Raw genomic sequence first — 18,468 nt, 5'->3', positions numbered from 1 at the left:
TTCCTTGGATCATCTCTGACTTCTCACTTATATACCTGGTCCCCTGCTCATCTCTTGCTCTTTTGAAAGGGTCACCTCACTTTGCTCATCTGTTGCATGTGGACTGGAGGTGGGGACTTGCAGTGGACGATTATCAAGATCTTTCGCAGCTCAGGGACACTCAGGGAGTTGGCCAAGGGCAAAGTCTCCATGGGTATATGAAATAGAGATGCAGTGCCCATCCTCAAGGAGTTTCTAGTTGAGTAGATCTGATATAAATAGATACATAAAAAAATCTTTGATAATCTAAGGTAGATATCCTGTGAGTGAGTTAGAGTTCCTCAGAATTCCAAGGAGGTGAGAGATTCCTTCTGGAAGCAGAACAAATTGATGAAAGCAAAAAATTAGGATTCCTGGGCTCTTTCCCAAGGCTGGTGGTACAGACACCCTTGGCCTCCTGCCCAAAGTATCCTAGTTACATGCTCAGTTCCAATCCCAGTCTTGATCACATGGCTAATAGCATTTGTTATCAATATGTTAATAATACATTATTGTTATTTATGACTATTTGCTAGTCTGAAAAGCCAAGGTTAAGGCTGGGAGTGTATGCGCATCAGTACTGAAGCAGAAGAAATGGCCAGAGGGAGAATTTCTAAAGAGGGAGTCTTCCAAGGTCCCCACATGGGCCATGCCAGGAGCTTGAACAAGGAAAGCTTCCAGGGCAGGTCTTGCTTTGCAGCCCTGGAAGTCCATAAACTCCAAGGGCAGCTTTCAGTGCTGGACCCCATTCCAGTGACCTCTCTGGTCACTGAGTTCCATCTTCTCCCAGCTGCAGAGGAAGGAAGCAGTGGAACATTGTGGTTAGAGTGCACACGTGGCCACTGACTGTCTGGGTTTGAGTCCTGGGTTCTTTTTCACTTCTGCCTGCAGTTGTAACTTTGGACTAATTATATCCCCAGGCCTCAGTTTTTTCATCTGTAGAATGGACAACCTACATTATATGAATTGTGAGAAGGTTGAGATAATACATTAAAACACTGGACATGGTAACTTTTGTTACCGAGTCCAAGTAAGGTCTGCTTGTCTCATGACAGGGCAGTGAATCCAAGAGACGAGGTGTTGAGGCAAGCAATACGACTTTCTTCGGAGAACCGACTGATCGAGAAGATGGTAGACTAATGTCTCAAAATAATCATCTTCCCTGGGTCTGGATGCCAGCTTCTCTTATGGATCAGAGATTGAGGGGTAGGGGAGGAAGCAAAATAAAAAGGGCGTTAATTTTCAAATATCTCCTAAAATAGCAAGCTTTGGACAGGGGGATGTGTTCATTTCTTTTTTCCTGCCATCTGCAGATGGACAGGGTTCTGAACCAAGGCACTTGAGTTTAACAGTCTGGCAGGGGGGCAGGATTCTCTGAGGCAGGCCATTATGTATGATCATAATAAAAAAGCAATGGAAAGCAAGTCAAAGAAACAGTTCCAACATGGAGTCAGAATTGACTTTTCCCTGCAACACTTTCACGGACGGTAGATGACATATCTAAAAACCAGTCTTACGTGCTTTGATTCACGTTTTTAACAAACTGCCTTTTCTCTGCCTATCAAACCCTTCCCACTCTTTAAAGTCAATAAGTGCCCTAAATGCAACATTTACGTGGAGCCCACAGAGACTATTAGGTGAGACATACACACACGGACTTGGGAGGCAGCGAGCCTAGGCTTGAATCCTGGTTCCTGCAACCTTGGGCAAATTGCTTCATCCCTCAGTTTCCTCTTCAAAAAATAGGGAATCAATAGTACTAGGCTCTTAAGGCCATCATGAGGATATGAGGAGTGAATGAGTTAATGTTTGTAAAGTACTTAAAACACTGCCTGATACATAGTAGGTGCTTTATGAGTGTGTGTTAAAAATTTTTGTATAATTTGTCAAAGTATAACACACAGAACTTTTTTGTTAGGTGTTTTACACATGGGCCTTATTTGCACTTCACCTGCTATGAAGCGCAGAAAACACATTCTACCCATCTTTGACCCTAGCCCACTGCCTGACTCATGTATGGTGCTCAATAAAGTGGCAAGGTTGAAATAAACCAGGACACAGTGGCATGGGCACTGGAAAGCTGTCTAGATAAAACAGCAGATAAGCTGTCTACTTAAACTGCTGATTGGGTGTAGGGGAGGGACAAGCAGTAATCCTTCTCTTTCTGGAGTGTTTGATCGGCCTGGAGTTTGCTTCACTGTTGCTGGTCCAGGAGGCATTGACCAGAGGCTGTGAGAGGCTAGGAAAGTTGGGACAAACAGCTCTGTGTTAAATGAAGAGCAAGTCTTTCAAACTAGCAGTCAGAAGCGGAGAAGGCAATGGCACCCCACGCCAGTACTCTTGCCTGGAAAATCCCATGGACGGAGGAGCCTGGAAGGCTGCAGTCCATGGGGTCGCTGAGGGTCGGACACGACTGAGCGACTTCACTTTCACTTTTCCCTTTCCTGCATTGGAGAAGGAAATGGCAACCCACTCCAGTGTTCTTGCCTGGAGAATCCCAGGGACGGGGGAGCCTGGTGGGCTGCCGTCTATGGGGTCGCACAGAGTCGGACACAACTGAAGTGACTTAGCAGCAGCAGCAGCAGTCAGAACCGGTGTCCTTATGCAGATCATTGTCCATGGAAATGAGATAGAAACAACCACCATTTACTGAGCACTTTCCAGGTAGATATACTCACGCTCGGCCACTTCAGTCTGTCCAACTCTTTGCGACCCCATGCACTGGGGTATGTAGCCAGCCAGGCTCCTCTGTCCGTGGACTTCTCCAGGCAGGAATACTGGAGTGGGTTGCCACGCCCTTCTCCAGGGGATCTTCCTAACCCAGGGATAGAACCCGCGTTTCCTGTGTCTCCTGTATTGCAGGCGGATTCTTTACCCATTGGGCCACCTGGGAAACCTTCCTGGTAGATAGCCACCAGCTGAATATTTACTACGTTCGTTTACAGACGAGGGTGAGCGAGGTTAAGCGGTGTCCACATAGAGAATAAAATGGAAGAGTGAAGACTGGAACGCAGGCGTGTGAATCACAATGTGTTCGGATGGGAAAGTGATCTGGGCAAGCCAAGCGCGATTGGAATAATAACATTTTATTACAACGAAGGGCTTGTGAGTAACTGCAATTCAATTCGATGACACTCCGGGCGGTATGCACTTCTGGGCACGGCCCAGATGTTCCACCGCCTTTGGGCGCTTACGTGCGCTGCGTGACCGCCACGGCTGACGCGGAGTAGGCGGCGGAGACCGCATGCGCCCTGTCTTCCTGGAAGAGCGCCCCCTCCGCCCGGCGGCTGCAGCGCCCGCACGGGGCGCATGCGTACACCCGGCGGGAGGAGGGTGGCCCCGAGCTAGTGGAAAGATTTGGCCGTGCAAGTGAAAGGGAGCTGACGGGTGGGGCGCAAGCGCGCAGGCGCAGCCGGGGGCCGGGCAGCGACTCCGGAATCTCGGTGATCCCCAGTCTGCGCCGCATCCCGAACCGCAGCCATGGCCGCCTACAAGCTGGTGCTGATCCGGCACGGTGAGAGCACATGGAACCTGGAGAACCGTTTCAGCGGCTGGTACGACGCGGACCTGAGCCCAGCCGGGCACGAGGAGGCGAAGCGAGGCGGGCAGGCGCTGAGAGGTGCGTAGCAGGCCGGGGCGGTGGATGTGGGCTGCGAAGGCCGGGGCTGGCGCCTCTGGGTCACGGCCGCCTGGCCTCACCCGCGCCCTCCCGGAGAACGTCTAGACCTTAGGCTTCTTCTTTCTAACAGTGTATTTTGCAGTTCAGAAAATGAGCCGGGGGTGGGGGATCGACTTGCTCAAGGTCACCCAGCCAAGAAGAGGACCCGGGCGCTCACCGCGCAGTTTTATTGCGCTCACCACACCGCCTTGCGAAATCGCTCTCGTCTTAGTCTGAGCATTTAGTAACTCGGGGACGGGTTACTAAATTGGATGCCCAGCTACAACCAAACCTACTCTAGGCTAGGGAGGCTGATGAAGTGGCAGGCCACATGCTTCTCCCCGCCGTGGGGGAGTGACGCGGCGCCGCGTTAACCAAAGACCTCCACGTGCTCCTGTAGGATGCTGTTTAGCAGCATTCCACAAACCGTGTCCAGAGTGCATCCACAAATGTAAATGAGTGGTTGCATGAATGAAGGCTTTGAGTTAATCCTCTTCACAACCCCATGAAGTATACAGATTTCATTCCCTTCCTTCCCAACTCTCCCTGGCCCTCTTTCATAGTTGGGAAAGTGAGAGTTGGAAAGAGGACTTGACCAAAGTTACATCTTATTCCTAGTCCACCACGCTGGCCTCTGTTCTGGGGATGAGTAACAGGTAGGTGCGAGGGAACTGGTAGGTAAAGGTGGAAGTGGCAGTGAGATAAGCTTGCCTACTCAGGCTGGCCCCCGCTGGCAGACCGTTCTCTGTGATTTTGAAATGCTAATAAGGAAGCATTCCCTGCTGCCAGCAATTCAAAGAATCTCCGGACTGAGGAGGTGCTTCCATTGATCCTGCTCTGCTCCCTTTTAACCTCGACTAAGTAGCAGCCATTGAAATGGGTCATTGATGCCTGGTTGATGTGAATCAGGTATTTGGCCCAAATTTGCTCTTCCTAGGTTCTTGCCTCCACTGTAGATCTTTTAGAAATGAAGCAAAGGCTTGGAAGCAAATCTGGGAAATGTAATCCTGCTGAGGATGTGTGTGAGTAATTTGGGATGGCCCAGTGTGACCTCATACCAGTTAGGAGAGGCCAGGATGGGGAAAGTGCTGGTAGAGGAGGCCATTTTCTCTCCTGTCTGCAGGAAGAACTGAATGGTCTGTGGTGGTTTGCTGATGACTGACCCAGGACAAAGCAAATTGCAACTGTCCTCTAAGACTGGTCAAATGCCTTAACTTGTAATCTCTTAAAATAACAGACCCTAGTTGAGTTTTTAAGTAAATGTTAGTAGCATTAGTTTAAAAAGAAAGCCCATTAAATTTTTAAAATAACTGTTTAGGGGCATCACAGATGATTAAATAAAAAGTCAATGACTAAAAGCAAAAATTCTGAATGATGAAGACCATATGAATAATCTAATAATATAAAAGGCCCAAAATAAAGTATTAATTTCACCAGGGCTTTAAGTACTATAGGGCTTATAAAATCTTGCATGATTTCAGGAGCAAGTTAGCAAGAACTGAGTTTCATCACGCCGTCTTACTAAGGGAGGATGGAGGCCACATGGCACCAGCTAAGCCCATCCGTGGGAGCGTCCTAACTCTGCTTTGTTTGATGGCCAAGTTAAAGGAAGAGGCTTGAGGCTTTAGAGTTTGTTGAGAGTTATAAGGGGAACTGCTCTTTTCCTCTGGGATCTATTTGTGTATCTAATGTGCAGCACTCCACAGCAATTAGAAAATTCAGTGAAACAACCACAGCTTTTCAGCATGGCAGCTGAGCCTTGCACTGAGGATGTTGCTTCCCAGTGACTCAGCCTTTTACTGGGGAATCATTCTTCCCCATAAAGTTAGGGAGGAGATGGTAAGTGAGTCTACTAGGACTTGTCCTGAGGCTCAGCAATGAGATGTGACTTTTCCCTTGTGGGTGCTGGTGAGTCTCTGGTGACTAATCCTCCCTTCCCCCATCAGTGTAGTTCCTACTGGCCTTATTCTCAATTGAATGACTGGCAGAAAATTCACGTTTCATTAATTACTGTTGGTGGTCTCAGTACGAAGCAACACACAGGAAAGTTTGTGCTGAATTTCAATGAGGGCCTTGTAGCCTCCTGGAAGAAAACAGATTCCTGGAAAGGGACATCTCCCCATTAAAGTGGGAGGGAGAATAATGGTTTGTGAAACATAAACGAAGATATATATGGTTGTAACTTACTGGTTGGGCCAACATAACTCTTGATACCACCCCTCATAACTGCTGTGTGTAGAGGAGAGGTCTGCTCTTTCTCCAGTGAGTGGCTTCTCTTAAACTTGGTTTAACAATTGTAGATAGGTAGATATATAGGGTAGTCAAGTAATTTGACTAGCAGAAAGGAACTGTGGATGAAGAGACTGTGATTTCCATATTCTAGGGAAGATACAATTTCATGCAACAAACTGGTTTTATCAGCATCCTCTAAGAGTTCTTGCTGTATCCTAATTGTTGAATTCAAAATCCCATTTCTCCTGGACCAGAAAGTAGAGAGGACTGAAATATATTAGTAATTGTCAATCAGAAGTGACAGTTCTAACTAAAATACAAACATCAGAATCCTTAGAAGTCAGGAAACTATGGAGATAGCCAGAGATGGTGGTTATGAGTTGGATTAGAGTCATACAACCTGGGTTTTTAACCTTTCATGTAATATCTGTGATCTCAGATAATTTGCTTAACTCCTGCAGTTTATATTTCCCCTACGCGGTAAGATGGATTGTAATGATGTAACCTCATTGGATTGTTATGAAAACTAAATAAAATACATACAAAGTACTTATTAGTCCAGTGCCTGACAGATGGTAAACCTTCTATAAATATTAACTAAAATGTTTATTAAGTGACTCCAAGTTTTTAGTGTCCTTAGGTTAAAAGAATTAAAGCAAATAAAAAATTAAAATGTGCTTAAGCACAGCACTCGGGGGATTAGTAGCGCAGATCTCAGGTTAGCTCGTTGATAATACATTTGGGCCTTTGGTTAGATGAATTATTGGGAAGCTGCTGGGAAGTATATTGTCAACTGCAACATAAATCAACAAATGTTACCTTCCCCAAAGGCAGAATATTCTTTTTCCTGTATGCAAAATAAAATATTTAGGGTATACAAAATATTTAGCCAGATAATTTTCATTTAGGTTGTCTATACCTGAGATTTATATGTAAGAAAATTCTGGCTCTAGGGAATTTCCTGGCGGTCTAGTAGTTAGAACTCCTTGCCGTCACTGCTGAGGGCCCAGGTTTAATCCCTGGTTGGGGAACTAAGATCCCACAAGCCGTGTGGTGTGGCTAAAGAAAAAAGAAGAAATTCTGGCTCTAGAGTGGACCTCATTAGCTTATCACTTTTAACTTAAAATTTCCAGATGCTGGCTATGAGTTTGACATCTGCTTCACCTCAGTGCAGAAGAGAGCAATCCGGACCCTCTGGACAGTGCTGGATGCCATTGACCAAATGTGGCTGCCAGTGGTGAGGACTTGGCGCCTTAATGAGCGACACTATGGGGGTCTGACTGGCCTCAATAAGGCAGAAACTGCTGCCAAGCATGGTGAGGCCCAGGTAAAGATCTGGAGGCGCTCCTATGATGTCCCGCCACCTCCCATGGAGCCCGACCATCCCTTCTACAGCAACATCAGTAAGGTATGGACAAAGTGAAGCTTGGCTCGCTGCACGCAGGACCAGGGGATCAGAATCTGGACTTCTCTCTTTTAGCTTTTATTAATATCTGCCTAGATCACTGAGTTTCTAATTTATGATAATCCGCCTTACAATCCCTTTGTAATCCGCCTTCTCCAAGGAATGACCATTACTCATTAAAAGATTTAGTTAAGAGTTTATGTGGTTTATCTACAAAGAATTTCCGTCTTTTTTTACATGTATTGCCATATTTTAAAAAACTGCACTACAGGTGAAGTGACTTGGGAAGAGCCTTGAGGCCCACCTTTCCAAAGTTGTGTTTCTTTTGGACTATTCAGTCTTCCCAGTCGTGGGTAGTAGGGGAGGGCGGGCAGGATAGTAATAATCCCCCTTCCCAAGCCCTCAGTGCCCTGGTGAGAGACTTTTACTTATCACTGTGATCCCTTAGGGGATGAGGAATAGGCAGAACAAATGCAGCTGGTAATAACTGGCAAGCTGGGATTTTTTGTTTAGGATCGCAGGTACGCAGACCTTACTGAAGACCAGCTGCCCTCCTGTGAGAGTCTGAAGGACACAATTGCCAGAGCTCTGCCCTTTTGGAATGAAGAAATTGTCCCCCAGATCAAGGAGGGGAAACGGGTACTAATTGCAGCCCATGGCAACAGCCTCCGGGGCATCGTCAAGCATCTGGAGGGTATGTATGCTTTTCAGAGGGGCCCTCAGGGAAGGGTAAAGCAGAACTGCCACTACTCTGGACTGATTTAGTATGAAGGAGACCTTCAGGAAAGGGCTGGATGTACTGAGAGCCTTAGAGATAGTCCAGATTATCTCCTAGTAGAAACATGATCCTTGCTTCTCAAAGCATCATCTGCAGAACCAGAGGCTGCCACACCCCACCGGGTGCTTGTTACACGTTAGAACCTCAGGTCCCACTTCAGACCTGATTTGGAAGCTGCGTCTGTCATCCAGGTGCATCTATCATTGCTCTATTACAGTAGAGTGATCACCCAAGGAATGCCCCCAGTATTCTTTCTTAGCCACTGAACAGTAAGAAAAAAGGATGAAAAGTATCTCTCCCCAAAGGAGATACACATGAAAGTTTGAGATGCCTACCTCTAGACTAGGATTGCTAGTTGAAATTGCTGATAAAAATCCTTCTTAACCACAGCCTGATTACAACTCCCCACATGAGTGTCAATTTGCATCCTAAGTTGTTTCACTTAGGGGCCTAGCAGAGGCCCAGATGTGCCACGTTTTGGCAGCTTTATGGACAACATAGGACGTTTGAGATACTAAGATGTATAGTCCTGCTTCACTGTGGGCTTCCAGATCCCCCTTGGGGAGGGATACCTTTCATCCCTTTTTTCTTGCTGTTCAGTGGCTGAGAAAGAATATTGGGGGCATTCCTTGGGTGATCACTCTGCCCTAATATAGATCCTTACTTTCATGACAAGTATCAGAAAGGGTGTCTTGTTTTAATTCCTGCCAGAGTCCTTGGAGGACCCATTTCCCCACATGGAGGATGAATAGTAAAGCTGGAGAGGTCTGTGGATTCTTATCTTGCTTGACTGATCATGAGGAGGTATATTTTCAGGTCTCTCTGAAGAGGCTATCATGGAGCTGAACCTGCCGACTGGCATTCCCATGGTCTATGAGTTGGACAAGAACTTGAAGCCCATCAAGCCCATGCAGTTCCTGGGGGATGAGGAGACCGTGCGTAAAGCCATGGAGGCTGTGGCTGCCCAGGGCAAGGCCAAGAAGTGAGGGCAAGCAGCAGATTACTTTCCCAAGGATTACCCTCCTCCCCTGCCCTGGCCCACCCTATTCCTCTGCACCTCTCCCTGGCACATGTCCCACTGATTACACCTGTAGGCATCGTAAGTTGTAGCTGCAGGTGGGGACCAGCGGCTCCCAATTCCACATTAGCCATTTTATCTCTTGCACCCACTCCCTTCATACAGTCTAGTCAGAATGGCACGTCTGGGGCATGGTCCTCAGTCCAAGCCGAGGGAAGACTTATCCAGAAGTGTTGAGAGGTCGTTACTGGGGGGTTTGATGGTGGTTTATTACTAAGGAGCTGCTTGAGTAGGGGACAGGGAGAAAACCATGCTGAGGTGTGACCAATGAGGAGAAGTAAGAGCCTGTTCGTGTCCCCAGAGGCCAGCCGGGCACAGTTGTTAGGTGACTTGGGGCTGTAGTCATTCCAGTGGAAGATGAATGTAACCTGCATGGTGATTCAATCAAATATTCCTCCCTGACTCTAAAAGGCTGGATCTATCCTGAATGTTTTTGTGTTGCATTTACTTTAAAAATATATATATATAAATATGAAAAAAAAAAACCAAAAACCCTTCTGGGGTTTTTAGTGGCGGTTGAAATATTCCCACATGTGGTCATCAGCAAATAAGTCATTCCTTACACCATCATGGGATAAGCTCCTGGCGTCTAAGGTGTAGGAGTTCATCCTGCTGTGTGTTTTAGAATCCCTCCCCTGCCTTACTGTTTTGTGGCAGCGGAATGCCTCTCGATCATGTCCAAGTGTGTCTCTCACTGTGCCTGACTTCTGAATCATGTTCCAGTTGCTTGGCCCAGCACTTGGGCCCAGTACTCATTTGAGCATAACTGTACTAAAAATGTCTTTTTTCCAGATCAGTATAAAATAAAGGAGTGATGTGCAATATTTTCTGTGTGATATGTCTTACCTGAGGAAATCAACTCGAACATTCAACTTGAAATGTCTCTCACTGCCCAAGTTCGTGTATGACTAAGGGCTTTAGGACAGCCAGTCCCAACTTTACACAGCCATTTTATCTCTTGGACCCACTCCCTTCAGACAGTCTAGTCAGAATGGCACATCTGGGGCATGGTCCTCGTCCAAGCCAAGGGAAGACTTATCCAGAAGTGTTGAGAGGTCATCACTGGGGGGTTCCAAATACCATGTATCTCACTGGGTTCTCCACTGCAGGTTGAAGAGCTGAACTCTTTCCTGTTGCCTCTCTACAGCTCTTGCCCAATGGTACTGGTTACTAAAATCAAATTCTGAAACTATTATACCTTCTTCAGAAAGGTAAAAGTTTGTTTACTAGACTTAAAAAAGCCAGTCCCTTTCTATTAGTAAACTGTAAACTTGATTCACACTTTTCCTTTTGGCTCCTAAAGTTTTATCCCTGTCAGTTACCTAACTTCCTCAGAAATTACACTTGCAGGAGAAAATGAATATACAGTCATCCCTTATCTGCAGAGGGGAGACTTGATTCCAGGACTCTTCTGGCTACTAAAATTAACAGAAGCTAGGCTGCAGTCCATGGGGTTGCTAGCAGTCGGACACGACTGAGCGACTTCACTTTTACTTTTCACTTTCATGCATCGGAGAAGGAAATGGCAATCCACTCCAGTGTTCTTGCCTGGATTATCCCAGGGACAGGGGAGCCTGGTGGGCTGCCGTCTCTGGGGGTGGCACAGAGTCAGACACGAACTGAAGCGACTTAGCAGCAGCAGCAGCAGCAGCAGGGACTTCCTTGGTGGTCCAGTGACTAAGACTCAGCTCCCAATGCAGGAGGCTAGGGTTGGATCCCTGGTCAGGGAACTAGATCCCACATGCACGCAGCTGAGTCTGCATGCTGCAGTGAAGAGCAACTAAGACCCAGCACAGCCAAAATAAACATCTCAAAATTAACAGATGCTAAAGTGCCTAATATAAGATGGCATAGTACAGATGGCTCTCTCTTCATGGGTTTCCCATCCATGAATAGGGAGGACTGACTGTAATTATCTACATAATTGGGAAGGGGCATTGCTCACATTTACCTTTTCTCTGAGGCCTTTGAGAAGATCACTGGAATATGAGAAAGCCCATAATGCCGTCCTAGTAGGAACAAGTAACACCATCTAGAAAATTCTTAAGCTCTATGCTAGCCATTGGGTGAGGCATGTTATATACATAATCTTCAATCCTGATAACCTCTGAAAGGGCTAGTATCTCGTTTACAGAAGAGGAAACATGCTGAAAACAGAAACTTGCCAGAAGGTACACTACTGAGTACTGGGACCCAGTATGAATGTTGCCCTTATTCTAAAATTTAAGCAGCTTGCTTTCCAAGTTAGCTTTTTATCTGATGTGCACAGTAATCCTAGGAAGACTTTTAGTACTTTAAGTCTAAAGTAGCCTGATGGGATGTTAGTTTCCTTAGCTTGTACTGAATCTTAGAACAAAAGTCGGTAATTTTGTGCTCAACCCATGCCTGACACATAGCAAGTACTCAAAAGTATGGAGAACATAAAAAATACAGAAAAAGACAGGTGATTAGGCATTGTCTACAAAGACTCTGCTCTAGATGTCATGTCAGTTTAGATTCTTTACCCTACTTGAGACAACAGAAACTAAAATTCTTTTCATAAAAATGTTTTCTTTGTCATAGCAAAAATACACATTTGTAACACTCAAAGAACAGGCTATAATCTACTATCATACAGTTTGTTTGCTGGTGCCTCCAAAAGAAATTGCTCCAGAGAATAAAATCCGCTGAAAGGTTCACAAGAAAAATGTTCCACCTACAGAAGATTTTTCTAAAGGTGGCTGCTGACCAACCCCTGGTGTCTGAATAAAAACAGCCTCCTGATGTCACGCACACATGTACTCTTAGAAAACAGCTTCCCCTCTGCATGGGAAAGTGGCTTCTTAGGTCTGTAGGAACTCAGGCTGTACTCGGGCCACCTTCCGGAATTCCCTGGTGTGGGTCTTCGGGCACTGCATCTCACACCAGCTGATGGGGACCATCTGGACACCTGCAAGGGAAAAGGTGGTGTAGGAGCTGGGACCCCAGATACTTGCTCGAGACATTTCTCTTTTTAGGTGGGTGTGAACTGATGTCACCAAGCTGCCTAGTGAACCTCTCACCTCATACAGAAAAAAGCCTTGCTTGTTCCACTGACTTATGGAGTAAGTGGCTCTTTTCCTTAGATTATATAAGGAGAATCATTCTAATCCCGGTAGTCAGTATCTACACTCACATTGCTTCTAAGATAATTAAAAAACGAGGGAAAACAGTGGACTAATCCCAAACCCTAGCTCCCAGGAAAAGGTAAGCGTGTGGAAGCATGGACAAACTCACCGGATTCGCTGTGGGCCACCACCACTCCCAGCTCATTTTCCGCGGTGGTTAGCAGGTAGTTGGACTGTGCATCACCTAGGGAGATCTAGTCACATCACGTTGGTAAAGGAAAACAAAGACTTATACGTCTTCCCTCTCATAGCTACTTAGTGGTTTCTCTACTTCCATTTCTTCCTTTGACAAAGGACCACAAGTCTGCAGGGAATAAAGGATACCACTTTGGCCAAGACGATGTCCCCTGGGCGGAAACTCTTATAAATTTCAACCTGTACAGAAAGGAGTGTTAAGTAAAAGCTCCGATCAGGTCTATAATGAAACTATTAACCCCACTGGGTAGAGCTAGTTTACTTCTAACTCCAGAGGGTAGAACCCCAGTGGTAGATCTACCATTACTCAAGTAGATCAACAACTTTTATTGCTTCTGTGGCATCATCACATAAATGAAAGATCTGAACTCAGTAACCTGATCAGGAATCTGACTTAGACAAAAGGTACTATGGCTGCTCTGAAAGGGTCCAGAATAAGTCTGAGAGAACAGCCATGAATAAATACCTGGCTTCAAAGACAAAGCGTAAACTAGCTCCTCTCTGGTCAACAAAAAGAAGAAAAATCCTACGAAGAGGAAAGGAATAGTGAGGTGAGTTCCACATCTTCCAGTAGAGAACACCTTAAAATTCCTTGGACTCCACATTCCCACAGACTTTTGAAATTCACTGGAATAATCTAAAAAGACTGAGATTCCTAAAGCCACGAAGAAAAATAAGAACCAACCAACAACCTTGTCTTTTTCAGTAGCTCGGACGTCTTCTTTGCTATAAAGAAAAGAAATAACAGAAAGATTAATTATCTGTGAGAAAGAATTATCCTGCAGACTCCTAGCAGACAAAGAGCTATAAGAGCAAAGAGGACAAGTCCTGATCAGGACCCTGCTGCCACCCAGAGGAGCAAGTGGAGAAATGTTTCCTGTCTTAACCCCGAGGGAACAATCAGTTCCCATTCTTGGATCAAACAGAACAGGATTATCAATATCTCCCACTAGAGCAAAGTGGATCCAATTTGGCAGAGAAGGATAAGGAACTCTGCTGCCTTAGGAGAGCTTGAATGGCAGCATCACAGAACCACACAGAATCCTGAGGGTGGAAAGAGCCTCATATGTTAAATTATCTAGCTTATAAGAACTGTCTGTCCCTTCTCCAAGAACCCATAGTGGGGAAAAATACCACTTCACCCACTACCCTTTTTATTATCTTATAATGCTTGGGTTAATCGATATTAAACACAAGAAAAAAAGGTACTTCCTAAAATGCCTTCTTTACTTTGGTATGAATCATACCCACAATGCACCTCCAGCTTATTCAATTCTTTTTTGTTTTATTTAAAGTCCTATCTCATTAATATCTTCCTTCTGTCTTAACTCACATACTGTAATATTTTCTTTAGATACTACGTGGGGAGAATCAAAGCACAAAGAGGTGAGACAGGGCAGGAATAGACTGTAATTGTTCTTAAAAATTCCAGTTTCCCATCCTATCCTAATTTCATTCCAGGCGCTGAGGCGAATATGAAGACAAAAATACTCCTTACCGGATGGTTCCTCGAAAAGAGTTCTTAAGTGGTGTGGACCCCACATACAGGATGTGTACTTTGGCAAAGCGTGAATTGATGCTGGAGACCTGTGGAACAGAGGAAAGGGCAGCATTAGAGTATTAGCAATTGTCAGCTGAAGGAGGCAGGAATCAACTAGGAAAGACTAGGATTTTAGTCCAAGCATCCCTACTAAGCATAGAATTTCAGATAAGTTAACTCGTATTTATCCCTGCATAAGTGATGTTCATAAAGTGGAGTAAGAGCCACTCTGGCCACCTAAAACAGAGTTACCGAGGGAAATCAAATGAAATAATATGGCAGAGATTTTCAAAAATGTGCAGGTCTAACATAAATACACAAGGGAAGCATAGCAAATCTAACTAGACCTTTAGCAGATCTCACCAAGAGGCCTGTAGTGTGAATGGAACTTAAGTCTCCATTCCAGCTGCTGGGTAATATTTGGATCACTGTGCCTGTCCAGTTATTTTCAAAATAATGCATAGATTTTCTCTTTTTTTCCTTTCCCCTTTTTTAAATGTGGCCACGCTGCGCGGCTTGCAGGATCTTAGTTCCCTGATCAGGGACTGGACATGCACCTTTGGCACTGAAAGTGCAGAGTCCTAACCACTGGACTGCCAAGGAATTCCCCACATAGATTTTCTGTTGGAGAAATTATTTATAGAGAAAAACTAAGAGCTACAAGTTAACTGGCAGAGGGTGGGGATGGACATGGAATACTGATGTCTTGTAGTTACTAATTGGTACAGCACTAATTTGCACTTGCCCTCAAAGACTTTATAAAAATCTTTCATTTCTCTGCAGAAAAAGTTTCGCTTTAGATGTTCAAAAATATACCTCCTTATGACCTTCTGGTACTCCTGTTTCCCAGACAAAAGTAAAAAATTATATAATGAGGAAACCAGCTCTGTGAAAGAACTACATAAGCTTGAACTTGACCACACTGATCATTACCCTAGAAATCTCTAGACCCAGCAGAGTCCAGTAAAACTTTCTGTGATGATAGAAAAATTGTGTTGACCAACATGGCAACCACCATTCACCTGTGGCTATTGACTACTTGAAATGGAGCTAGTGGGACTGAGGAAATAAATGTTAAATTTTGTTTAATTTTAATTTATTTAAATTTAAATGACCTTATGTGACTATTGGGAGAAGGCAATGGCACCCCACTCCAGTACTCTTGCCTGGACAATCCCATGGACAGAGGAGCCTGGTAGGCGGCAGTCCATGGGGTCACACAGAGTCGGACACAACTGAGCGACTTCCCTTTCACTTTTCATTTTCATGCACTGGAGAAGGAAATGGCAACCCACTCCAGTGTTCTTGCCTGAAGAATCCCAGGGACGGGGAAGCCTGGTGGGCTGCCGTCTATGGGGTTCACAGAGTCGGACACGACTGAAGTGACTTAGCAGCAGCATGTGACTACTGGTTACCATACTGGACAGTGCAGTTCTATAATGATCATGATTTCAACACTGGATGGTATCCTAAGCAGGGAGGTTAAGACCAACTTACCTTACAGGTTACAATAGCTCCTACATCTGGCAGTAATTGGGACTCTGTTTCTCTCATCACAGATATGACAGGAAGCTACAGAGAGAAAAATAAAACCTGAATATCCTGGCTAAGCCTTGGATAAAGGTATTTGTGGCTTGACAGTAAAATGGGATACCTTGGGCCACAGTTGACGTCACATGGGCAGGTGGACTACAGATTCATTTGTAGCCCAGAGCAGAAAGCCTTAGAAATTTTAGGATACAGGAGGGCCAAGGGGCCACAGAAAGAAAGCTGCAAGAAGATACAATCTTACCACTTTAGATGAGTTCCAGAGTTTTTTTGTGATTTTCTTAAGAGTTTTTCGGCATACAACTACATTGCCTGTAATCACGGATAATCTGACTCTTTCTTCCAAAGTTATATCTTTCTTTTGATTTGTCATTTTATTGAACAGGCTAGAATTTTCAAATAAATGTTATATAACAGTGGCCATATTTGTTTACTTCTATTTAACACTTGTAGAGTTTCCTCTTTGAGCATGGTACTGGCTATTGGTGTAGGAAAGATACTTTTGAGCCTGATCTTTTCTTAACCTTTCCCTTGTTCAATATGCTTCAGCTCTCCTGGTCTTTTTTCAGTTTCACCAATTCACTAAATTTTTTCCCATCTCAGGATCTCTTTTCAACCTGCTCTTTCTGCTCACTCACTCAACTCTTATTTATCCTTTAGATTCAGACTAAATATCACTTCTGACTAGGTTGGATTTGCCTATTACATGTTCTCATGGTACTCTGTAATATTTTTTCAGAGCAGCCATCATACGTGTAAGCACACATTCATTTGAGCATTTATTTGCTTACAGTTTTTATCTGTACCCCTTGATAGCGGAGACCACGTATATTTGGCTCATTATCACATCCCACAGCTATAAAATGAACAAACTTTCAAATCCTAGGGAAATTCCCAAAAGTGATCGAATACAAAGTCTCTCATTTTATAGGTAAGAACCTATAAAGGGAGTTTAAGTTTTTTACCTAAGGCAGAATTAAGGTTTAGTCAATACTGAATTCTCTTTCTACTATGATCCCAGTCTTTAGGGCTTTCCTGGTGGCTCAGCTGATAAAGAATAATCTGCCTGCAATGTGAGAGACCTGGGTTCGATCCCTGGGTTGGAAAGATCCCGTAGAGAAGGGAATGGCTACCCACTCCAGTATTCTGGCCTGGAGAATTCCACGGACTGTATAGAGATATGGGCTTCCCTCATAGCTCAGTCAGTAAAGAATCTGCCTGCAATGAACCTGGGTTCAATTCCTGGGTTGGGAAGATCCCCTGGAGAAGGAAATGGCAATCCACTCCAGTATTCTTGCCTGGAAAATCCCATGTATAGAAGAGCCTGGCGGGCTACAGTCCATGAGGTCACAAGAGTCGGACACAAGTTAGTGATTAAACACCCCCCACCACCACCTCCAGTCTTTAAGCCGCTCCTTCAAGAACTGCTTATCTGATCCCAAGCTAATCATGGATCAGCTTCTGGAACCAGGGAGAATAATATTATTCATACGTTCAATAAACATCTCCTGAGCATTTACCTTGCACTACGTGCATAGTAGTGGAAGGGTCTAATGGGGAACTTATAACTGCGTGTTTAATTGCATGCTGAACTAAGTGCTTAGAAAGGGAGTAATAGCTCTTGGGACCTCCCTGGTGGTCCAGTGGTTAAGACTCTGAACTTCCACTGCAGGGGGCATGGGTTTCACCCAAGATCCTGCATGCTGTGTGGCACAACAAACAAGCAAACTGACCCCAACAGCTCTTTCTGAGTATTAAAACAAACAAAAAACAAAACTCCCTTTTTTGACTAGGGCTTCTCTGAGAAAGTGATACTAGTGAGGTTATCTAAAGGATGGTGGTGGTTTAGTCGCTCAGTCGTGTCCGACTCTTGCGACCCCATGAACTGTAACCCGCCAGGTCCATGGGATTTTCCAGGCAAGAGTACTGGAATGTGCTGCCATTTCCTTCGCCAGGGGAATCTTCCCGACACAGGGATCGAGTCCGCGTCTCCTGAAATGGTGGTGGATTCTCTTCCGCTGAGTAGGTAGGATTTAATCGGGCTAAGGAAGAGAGGAGCGTGTTCCAGACAGACGGCGTGTGTACAAACACTCTGTGGTCCACTGGCGATACTGAAAGAAGACAGTAGGACTTCTGCAAAGAGTGAGGCGCGGGTAACGGAGCGAGATGAAGCCGGACAAGTAGGCGACATTTGGCCAGGATTCAGCTCACAGCACGGCTGAGCTCGCCTCCGTTCTTTCCCCAGCTTGCTTCCCCGAGTGTCAGCAACACAGCCAAGCCAGACAACACAACTAATTTGTGATGGCTAAGTGTCCAGCAGCGGGGATCCCAGCTGTCAGAAACTTAAGAGACTAACTCCTTCTCCTGAACCAGGCACTAAAGACGCGCTCGTAGGACCCTGGCTAAAGACAGCGAAATCAAAGGCAGCGTAAGACAAAGACAGACAGAGGAGAAGGGAAGCTGCCCCATTTACCGCGCCGTTCTCGCTGGTCTTTGTCAAGCAGCCAGCAAGCGACGAAAAGATGTAGCCGTGCCGTGTGTAGGTGCCGCTGCCCGGGCTGCCCTCCTCCAAGTTACACAGACGTTCGCCTGCGGAAAAAACGCTGCATCAGCCATGGGTCCGCTGAAGTTGTTGATCGTCTGGCCTTCTTGCCCTTGTCCCTGCCCAGGATTTGCTCTGGATACCGCTGACTTACCGGGGATGCAGTACCTCACGGGTGGCGCCATGACTGCCACTGTCCCAAATCCCGAGGAAAATGAGGCCGACCTCTCATTGGCCAATATCCTGGTGCAGTTCCGCAGTAAGAAACGCGCTAATTGGTGTGCTCTATATGTAATCTCCGTAAGCGCTTCCAGAAGACGTAGACTCC

The 18,468-nt window shown here is 45.4% G+C and overlaps 2 protein-coding genes across 3 annotated transcripts; one reads left to right on the top strand and one right to left on the bottom strand.

Moving 5' to 3' along the window:
- Window positions 1–3,371: 3,371 nt before the first annotated feature.
- PGAM1 (phosphoglycerate mutase 1) lies at window positions 3,372–9,993 on the top strand. The gene is made up of 4 exons (XM_027528790.1): window positions 3,372–3,637; window positions 7,042–7,316; window positions 7,827–8,007; window positions 8,908–9,993. The coding sequence occupies exons 1-4, from the start codon at window positions 3,499–3,501 to the stop codon at window positions 9,075–9,077; spliced, it is 765 nt and encodes a 254-aa protein (XP_027384591.1). The 5' UTR covers window positions 3,372–3,498; the 3' UTR covers window positions 9,078–9,993.
- Window positions 9,994–11,699: 1,706 nt separating this feature from the next.
- On the bottom strand, window positions 11,700–18,405 carry EXOSC1 (exosome component 1). Of its 2 annotated transcripts, XM_027528454.1 has the most exons (8): window positions 18,295–18,404; window positions 18,072–18,187; window positions 15,548–15,622; window positions 14,009–14,097; window positions 13,203–13,236; window positions 12,640–12,690; window positions 12,425–12,509; window positions 11,700–12,098 (listed from the first exon to the last, which is right to left on the bottom strand). In XM_027528454.1, the coding sequence occupies exons 1-8, from the start codon at window positions 18,323–18,325 to the stop codon at window positions 11,992–11,994; spliced, it is 588 nt and encodes a 195-aa protein (XP_027384255.1). In that variant the 5' UTR covers window positions 18,326–18,404; the 3' UTR covers window positions 11,700–11,991. The 2 variants fall into 2 exon arrangements, with proteins under 2 accessions (XP_027384255.1, XP_027384256.1); XM_027528455.1 differs by lacking the exon at window positions 15,548–15,622 and having other exon boundaries at window positions 18,295–18,405.
- Between the last annotated feature and the right edge of the window lie 63 nt (window positions 18,406–18,468).

This window comes from Bos indicus x Bos taurus, chromosome 26 (assembly GCF_003369695.1).
Source record: "Bos indicus x Bos taurus breed Angus x Brahman F1 hybrid chromosome 26, Bos_hybrid_MaternalHap_v2.0, whole genome shotgun sequence".
Lineage (NCBI taxonomy): Eukaryota > Metazoa > Chordata > Mammalia > Artiodactyla > Bovidae > Bos > Bos indicus x Bos taurus.
The sequence above is the reverse complement of the archived record's forward strand: the minus strand, read 5'-3'. Positions and strand labels throughout refer to the sequence as shown.